Source organism: Neopelma chrysocephalum, unplaced genomic scaffold (assembly GCF_003984885.1).
Source record: "Neopelma chrysocephalum unplaced genomic scaffold, ASM398488v2 Primary Assembly neopelma1_26, whole genome shotgun sequence".
In the NCBI taxonomy this organism is placed as follows: Eukaryota; Metazoa; Chordata; class Aves; order Passeriformes; family Pipridae; genus Neopelma; species Neopelma chrysocephalum.
Window position 1 is genome coordinate 23,174,171 of NW_020897695.1, and position 8,619 is coordinate 23,182,789.

The following is an 8,619-nucleotide window of genomic DNA, read 5'->3' on the forward strand; positions in this document are numbered from 1 at the left end:
GCATGCCTTCAGCTACCAGAGCAGGAATCTGACTGCAAACTGCCTCCCCATCTGTCATGGAATGAGTGAGAAAGATCTGAACTGGCAGGGATTTTTTTCCCCCTTCCCTTTGCTTCTGCTGCCAGACAGGGAAACAGGAACTGGCCCACTGAATTATCGCTTTAATATAAGGCCACAGAGTTGGAGACCCCCAGATTGCAGAGCCTGAAGTCTGAACACCCCTTGGGTGCCTGCTGAATGTATTGCAGTGTTTCCTTCCCTTGGTAGAGGACTTTACATCTGCCTACTCACATCATTCTCAGCTTATGCAAACACACCCTTCCCCAGTGCAGCAAGGCTGCTTTGAAGTGCTTGGTGAACTTCTCTTAGTAAAGTTGGTTAGATGAGTTTGTTGCCACTGTTCAGTGTGAGGGCATCTGCCCCCACTTCAAAGGATCCCCTGTTTCTGGGTTCACTTGCCTGTAGCTTCTTGTTATATATTAGTATTTCTCAGTGTGCAGGAATCTCTGCCCAGGACTGTGTGCTTTCTCCTCATTGATTGGCTTCCCCCTTCTCTCTCCCATTACCTTTCCATGTTTTTCTGAATATCAGATAATTCTGAATAACAGCAAAAGCAATCTATTTTATCATTTTCTCTTTTCCCAAGCCCCTCCTATATTCAGTGCAAAACAACTGGGGATGCTTTTGAGCTGACAGTCATCACCATGACCTTTCATCCAAGGCATAAAACTGCTACTTGTACTTTCCATGGTTCTTGACCCTGATCTTATTTGGGGGAGATGAATGTCAGACTGCTGTTGTCCTGAAGGAGCTGCAATGCTTGATGGAGCAGACTCTTTACAAGTAGTTCCGCTTGTAAAATTGGGCAAATTATCAGGAAAAATTGTCTTGTCCCCTCTTTGTCAAGCTGCACTCTCAAAGTGAGGCTCTGAGACTGATGTGTCATTAACAAACTGTGACCTAGACTCTGATTCAGCCAGGGGTTTCCAACTTGCGTGTTGAATTTGCACTTTTTATATTGCTTTTAAAAATTATTCCCTCCTGGTTCACAGCAGAGTACATTTGATTGTCAGGTAGCTGCTATTTATCTGTTATAATAAAGAGGTCTTTTTCACTCAGAAGTTTAAAGTCTGTTGGCCTTTAGGTCAACTGTTCATTCATTTTATTACTCGTGAGCTTACAGATAAATAGCTCTGACTGGTTAGAAAATGACTGAGGCTCAACTAGGCTCAACTCTTTTAAGATGTAAGGGACCATGCAGACCCCTGTAGCTGCTGAGCTAATGTGGGTTGCAGGCACATCTGTAGTTTACCAAAGCTGTTTATTAGTCAAGACTAAGTTTAGCAATGTCCAGGAAGTCCTTCTCTCTGCAGTTCTTACGCTTCTCCCGCTCCTGCCACTCCTCCATGATCCAGAGCCAGACGGGCAGCTAGTGTCCTGCTTATTGGCTCAGGGCCCCTTCCTGTATGAAATCTGGCTTTTCATTGAAACATAAAGTTATGTTCTTCCTCTAACAAGTATTTCATTTAGCATACAGCTTCTGTGATATTTTAGGTCTGCTGCTTCGCTAATACATCCTTCTGAAGATAGCACAAGGTTCACACTGATAATCGTGACTTGCATCCCTGGACTCAAACAATATTGGGGTCTTGGGAATAAAAGCTATGTAGGCAAGAACAAAGGCAGCTGTATACTCTGAAATAATAAGTATCAGACAAAATACAGTATTGCAGCTAATAGATGTATTTTAAAAGTGGAAGCATCTATGTTTAATTGTATTTAAAGTACGTAGTGAGAAACCACAATTATACATTTTTATAACAAACCTTTACATCTGAAGTCAGAATTATACAAAAAAAAGTGCTGATTATATATGGTCAAAACAACTGAGGCAATTTTTTGACAACATCATCTAAATATTAGCATGTGGCCCCTGTCAGCAACACTCTAAAGTCAGGCTGAATAACGTCAGTGACAATTACTCTTTTTCCTTAACTTACCCAAAAACAACAACCCAAAACCTCTTTTGTTTTTTTGTTTGTTGGTTGGCCTTTTTTTTTTTGCATAGCTTTCAATATTGCTGCACTCTCACCTCTGCATATTGCAAACCCATATCAGTTCCAAGATAATTTCTTTAATGTTCTGAATATTTTTAATCCAGTTCTCCTCAGATACATAATATATATTTTCTTCCAATTATAAATACATATTTTTATTAATCTGATTTCAATAACATGCATGTGTATAATTACTGTACAATCAAAATAGACATTGACCTTACACAGTGTGTATGCTTTTATGCCAGCAATATTGTTCAGACACACTGCTCAACAAACCAAGCAAATAGGGAAATAAAAAGGAAGAAAGGAGGAAGAAATAACCTCTGTGAGGAAACATAATCTCACAGTGACTACAGAAAAAAAAAGGAAAAATACTTATCAGAAAAAGGGAAAGGGCTTATTAATACATAGAAAATCCCCACAATAGTTGAAACACACTTTAGGAACCAGTAAACATGTTAAATAGAATTGTGCCAATTACACAGTGCCCAAGCATCTGCTTCGTCTTAATTAGATAGGGAGGTGAATGACCACTGTTTATTTTCATTTTCCTCATTAATTATGAAAAACCGCATTCAATTCATCTTGCATGGTGAGAGACTGGCTGCGCAGATGTAAGTCGTAAGGGAAGTGGCTCTCTGTAGGCAACCTAAACATCGAGCTCTGCCCAAGGGGACCCCTGGATGGCACTGCACAGTAATGCATGCCGTAATTGTAATTTTTGCCATAGTCCAAGCTTTCTTCTTGCTTCAGGGAAAATATCCCATTATAGTTAATGGGGGGAGGACTTAAGGGACCTTCAAACTGTGGGCTGGCGCACTCCGGGGAAGTGCTTTCATAGAAGGACTCGTAAGCACTGCAGTAATTGTAAGGTTTCATGGACTTGGAGTTGTCTAGAGTCCCATGCCCTGGGGGGGTGCCAAGCTCTGGGCTGTGGTAAGGGGGATAGAAGGTGGAGTAGGGCGAGCGGGTATGATGGGTGCCTTCACCCGCTTGGCCCATTAGGAAACTTCTGGCATTCAGCTGCAGGCATCCCGCCACCAAGTTTGTAGTTGGCTGGGACAGACCCTTGCACAGGTTTTGGACAAAGGTGAGCAGGTCGGGTCTCTTGCCAATTCGCAGGATTTCAGAAAGAGCCCAAATATAGTTCTTGGCTAGTCTTAAAGTTTCTATTTTGGACAGTTTTTGTGTTTTAGAATAGCATGGGACCACTTTCCTTAAATTGTCCAGGGCATCGTTAAGGCCGTGCATGCGATTCCTCTCTCTGGCATTGGCTTCTTGTCGCCTGAATTTGATCCTTTCCATTCTTATCTTACTTGTCTTTTTTTTCCGAAGGCCCCTTCGCCTAGGTAAGCCATTCTCGTCCTCCTCTTCTCTCTCTTCCTCTTCCTCTTTTTCTGTGTCTTCTCCAGGAGATCTTTTAATATTCTTTCCTCGGAGCACGATCTGCTTTGAAAAGCTTTCTGGGTTCTTCATTTGCTTTTGGTCATCACTTTCTCTTGAAAACTTTCTACACATCTGGGATTCTGGCATCACAACAGACTCATCAAATGGCAGTGTTAACATGGTTCTATAATCTTAAGTCACCTGAAAGAATGCCAGTGCAATGTTTAAATATTTCCATTTTTAAAGTTTCCCGACTCACACACACAGCCTCATGCAGCTTTCTTGTGTCTGCGTGTGCGCTATCTGTATATGAGTGTGTGGGTATATAAATGCACAATCTATTTTTCTTGCATAAAATGCCAGTTGCAAATGACCACTTTTTAAAACATAAAAACTGTCAAGAATTCTAAAAATCACTCAATACATTGGACCTTACAACTAAAAAGACACATTTCTCACAGACAAATAGAGAGGAAATCAATATTTAAAATATACAATTAGCTCCCTGCTTATTTATTTTATTTTTAAACAACCCCTTCTAAATCTCACCATGATGGAATTCAAAGAAATGCAAAACATGATAAAGCAATACAGAAATTTCATTAATTCAAATTCCCCTAGGTGGAAAAATTAGCAGAGCAAGTGCAGCCTTAAAATTCAAAGTGCGATATTTCTATTACCTGGGAGTAAATATTTTAAAATCACTTTTTGACTTATATTTCAAAGTTGTAGTGTTTTTCCCTCCATGTTTCTTCCTTTATGTATCGAGATATTAAACTCCAGTAAGTTGTAGTGGGTGAGAAGAAAAAAATAATAGAACATCTCCCACGATCACTCAACTTGTAACATAATGAAAAACAAAGCAGTTTTTTAATGTTTTTTATTAAAATTAAATATTACTTTTTTCATATTAACACAAAACTCAGAATTATCTAACACTAAATGTATTTGGATTAGAGTTAGGAAATAAAATCCCCCTACCATTTTTTTCCCTTTTCCAAGCAAAAATTCTAATTCATATTATCTGTTCTGTTAAAATCAACTTATTTGCTTTTTCTCTTTTTCTTTTCTCCTTTATTTTTTCTTCCCCATCAAACTGGGGGGGAGGTGAAAAATTCCCTGCACGCTATAGCAGTGTTTATGTTCTGCGAGGCTCAGATGTCTTCCTCCAGCTCTTAGCTGACAGGAGCAGTCTGTAGATTCTGACTGCAATTCTGCACGTGTGCTCAGAATCCAGTCTGGAATGGAAAAATAATTTCCTTTTCCCAGTTACTTTGCTTTATTTTTTTTTTTGCTTGTTTGTATTTTGGGAGCAGCAAAAGCTTGGATCCCATGGTCTTCAAAGAGACAAGCAAAGCAAATGCAGGGACTTTTTTAATAGAAAAAACTAAACAAAAACCCCGGTCAAAGACTAACTCTTATCAGTATTGTCTACACACTTGCAATATTACATAAAAGCAATGAAAGTTTGCAATTGCATCCCAAGAATAAAATGTTAGGAGGAGTTATTAGACAGTAAATAGCATACATAAAATACAAGACAATGATACTGTATCTTTAAACACTTGCATGCACACCCAGCACCAACTGAAATATATCTTTATTTGTATTACCTTAGCTTTTTATTTCATTCAACAATCAGTTTTCATTTTTTGCCTTCCAAATCTTTTCAGTCTGAATGTCGCATCGTCTCCTGGAGTCTAGATCTGTGTATATCTGCACTATCTCATTGATCTCTAAAAAGTGACATTGATGCCAACTGCCAGAGCTGGTACCCATGCCATCTGCTAGTGACGTCACAGGGCAGAGAAAACCACGTGAGCCTTTCTCCTGGGACCTTCATTCTGCACTGATCATCTGGCATCCCTCTAAGTGGGTACCAGCATTCATGTATCAACACAGAAGGTTAGACTGACAGAAAAAAAAAAAGAAAAAATCAGCACCAGCATTTTGCATACAGTAGGTGCATTTCCACTGTAGTTGCTTCTTTTTAGCAGCCTAGCTGCATGGATAGATATGCCAACATTTGGTGCTATCCCTGCCTACAGGTACAGCTGCCCTGTGGTTGTTAATACAGTACTGTTTATATGAGAAAAAAGAAAAGGCAAGAAAAGAAAGGCAGAATTGGGGAAGTAATGCTGGTGTTATAACGCATAGCACAATCACAAAAGGGGTTTTTTTTGTGATGCTGCTGGGAGTGATTTTTGGGGTCTGGGGACTTTTTGAGTGCAGTTTGTTGCCCCAGAGTACAGGACAATCGGAGCAAATCTCTTGCCGTCAGTAAGAAATACTCTCCTCACATCTCTTCGTGGTTTTTGACATTGCCAAAAGAAAAGAAGCATTTATGGAAAACTGGATATACAACATGAAGATTTAACAAATGGTGACTTTTTTTCAAAAGCACGTGGCAGGGCTCGCTGGTCCCTGTCCTGCTCTGACACATTGCAATATGACTGGGGTGCACCTGCTCACAGGTGTAACTTTGGATGCTCCAAGATTTTGCCCCCTGCCAAGTATTATCTGTCTGCCTGGCCTTTTTTGTGAATGTTTCCTCAAAATCTGTTCAGAAATTGAGTTATTCCTTTTGGAAACCTGATCTTCCTCCTCCTAAAACTCTCCCCCTACTCTTCCATTTTCATCCCTGGCTGCTCCTTTCTTCATGGCCTTGTTTCTCCCGTCAGCCGCCTCTACTGTACTCCCTGCTTTTCATCCTTTAACCCTTTTGTCTCTTTCTACACTGCTAAATGAAGCTGAAAAAGACTCTCAGCTCAGTTTTTCTGTGGAGCTTATGGCAAACTCCAATACACCTTGCTTTTTTGGGGGTTTGTGGTTTGTTTTTAATTTATTTAAGAAGAGGAAATATCAAGAGAATTACAGGGGGAATGATGCATCACCTTAGAAATATTTTTTTAAATTTTGCTTTCATTGCTATCATGTATCACTCCTTTTTTGGGACTGAGTAATCTCTATTTTAAAATAGTGAGTGGTGGAGTATGCTTTTTTATCCCTGGCAGAGCTGCTATTGTTATGGGTCTATGTCAGCATTTCCATTATAAATCCTGGTTTTTAAGGGTTTATAATTCATCTCCTTTAATTCACACTGGGCCCAAGATTGGCATTAATGTTCTCAGTCCCAATCCATTCTTTTTTTCCCCACAAAGATTCATTTAAATCTCTTTGGAAATTTTTTGATAAGAAAAGGGAAAAAAAATAAGGCAGCAGCAGAAAAATAGGTCTGCGTGGAGAGTTGTTTTGTACATCTACATAAATGTAATGTACAAATGATAATTAATGATTTTAGAGACTTTCATTAAAAAAAACCTTCACCCCAAAAATTTACTCTTTGTTCATTTGTTTGTTTTTAAGAAGTGAGACATATCAAATCACTCATTCTCTACAGAACGCTGGCTTTCTTTTTTCCTTTTTTTTTTTAAGGAAAATCTATTTGAAGTGCCAAAGATGTTAAAACTTAAGAGGAAACTGTCCCAAAGGAGCAAGTGCTGTACTATTCATAATATTTGCTTCATTTTATCACAAATATTGCAATCTCTGTAACAGAGGAGAGGGTAGAATCCCATTATTCTCAATAGGAATTTATGTATTAAGAATTATATTCTGAAAAATCTTAATCTAAATATGAAAAGTCCTGAGTACCCAAACCCCATTTGAATGCTTAGTCGAAATACTTTGAGAATTTGAAGGAAAGGCTGACATTGTACTGGTCCTGTGTTAAGGGAAGTACCAACAAAATTTTCAGTTATATCACCCAGCCTCCAAAATACACTTTCACAAAAATATTTCTCCATCATTTTTCTTATTGAAGTAGTTGGTTATTTTTTTAAAACTACTCAAATGCATTTTTGAATGGCTTTCCTACTGCTATTAAAACCCAAAATGAATTAGTTTCTGTTGAACGATTGCCTCTGTAGCAGTAACATTACATTTTTGCAGATTCTTAATCCATCATTTGACCTTTTTAATATTTTCAAATAAATAGTGGAGAAACAAAATAGCTGAGATATCAAGGTTTAAAAAGCCTCTACTGTGCATGCATAATAACTTTTCATAAGGATTTTACTACGCATTTTGTATTATGAATCCATGATATGCAAATGTGTACTGCTGTTAATATGCATTCACAGCATACCCAATAACTGCTTCTTTGCAGTTATTCACATACTGTGAATGCATGTTAAGAATAATACACATAATACAGTAAAATGCACTCTATAGAATGGGTGCACAACACCCAATATGTTAGTGAATGCTTATTGCAAATTTTTTCCTGTGCCCAGACTGTATAGTTATGTATTAAAAGTGCAATATTATTATAGTACATTTAGCAAAATCAAATATCAATAGATTCATTGAAATAATATTGAGTCATTAATAGATTCACTGAAATAATACTGAGTTCAAAGGACTGCACAATCTCCATGGGGCATCGGGGGGCTGACCTATCAGAGCCCCTGTGATTGTCTCTACACTTCTTCTTTTTTCTCTTTTTTTTCCTTATTTTTAAATTTTTTTTTATTTTTTTCATTATCCTCTCCCACCCTCTTCTAACTTGCCCGTATCATCTTGTTTTGATGAAACAGGAAAACTGCATCAAATGAAGGAACTCAGGAACATTTTGGAGTGTGGTAATCTTGGTTGTTCACTAGGAGCAATGGGACCTCATGTGCATTAGGACATGGTTTGTAAGGAGAAGTTAGCTGAAACTTTTTCTTTTCAGCTTTCAAATGGATGCACTGGACATCACTGCATCTTAGTCATACTGACAGTCCTGCTATGCCAGACTCCCTCTTCCACACTCATGATCTGATGCGACTTTGGCTTCCTTTCATAGCACCCGTATGCACAACCCAAACATTTGGGTAGCTGCCGCCTTGGGAGCAAGACTAGCAGAAAATGTGTGTCTAGTGCATCCTAAATTGCAAAGCCAGACCACACGCAGCAAATAGATGGACAACAATGAGGAAAAACCGTGGCTCCAGTTTCCTGCTGAGTTTAATGCTCAGGAGGGGGTGTTCAACAAGTTTTTTGTGTGTGTTTCTGGTTTTTTCTTTGCTTGGTTGGTTTGGGGGTTCTTTTTGCTGTTTTCTTTTGTGTGTGTGGTTTGTTTATTTATTTATTTATTTCAATTATTTTGGTTTGTTTTATTTTACAAAGA

The 8,619-nt window shown here is 38.4% G+C and overlaps 1 protein-coding gene across 1 annotated transcript; it reads right to left on the reverse strand.

Annotated features, from left to right (window-relative positions):
• Nucleotides 1-1,730: 1,730 nt before the first annotated feature.
• NEUROD6 (neuronal differentiation 6) lies at nucleotides 1,731-5,260 on the reverse strand. Its single transcript, XM_027675916.1, has 2 exons — nucleotides 5,060-5,260; nucleotides 1,731-3,647 (listed from the first exon to the last, which is right to left on the reverse strand). The coding sequence occupies exon 2, from the start codon at nucleotides 3,624-3,626 to the stop codon at nucleotides 2,616-2,618; it is 1,011 nt and encodes a 336-aa protein (XP_027531717.1). The 5' UTR covers nucleotides 3,627-3,647; nucleotides 5,060-5,260; the 3' UTR covers nucleotides 1,731-2,615.
• Between the last annotated feature and the right edge of the window lie 3,359 nt (nucleotides 5,261-8,619).

Bases quoted from the DNA above. Each gene is read 5' to 3' on its own strand.
- NEUROD6 (XM_027675916.1), bottom strand. From the start codon at position 3,626: ATGTTAACACTGCCATTTGATGAGTCTGTTGTGATGCCAGAATCCCAG.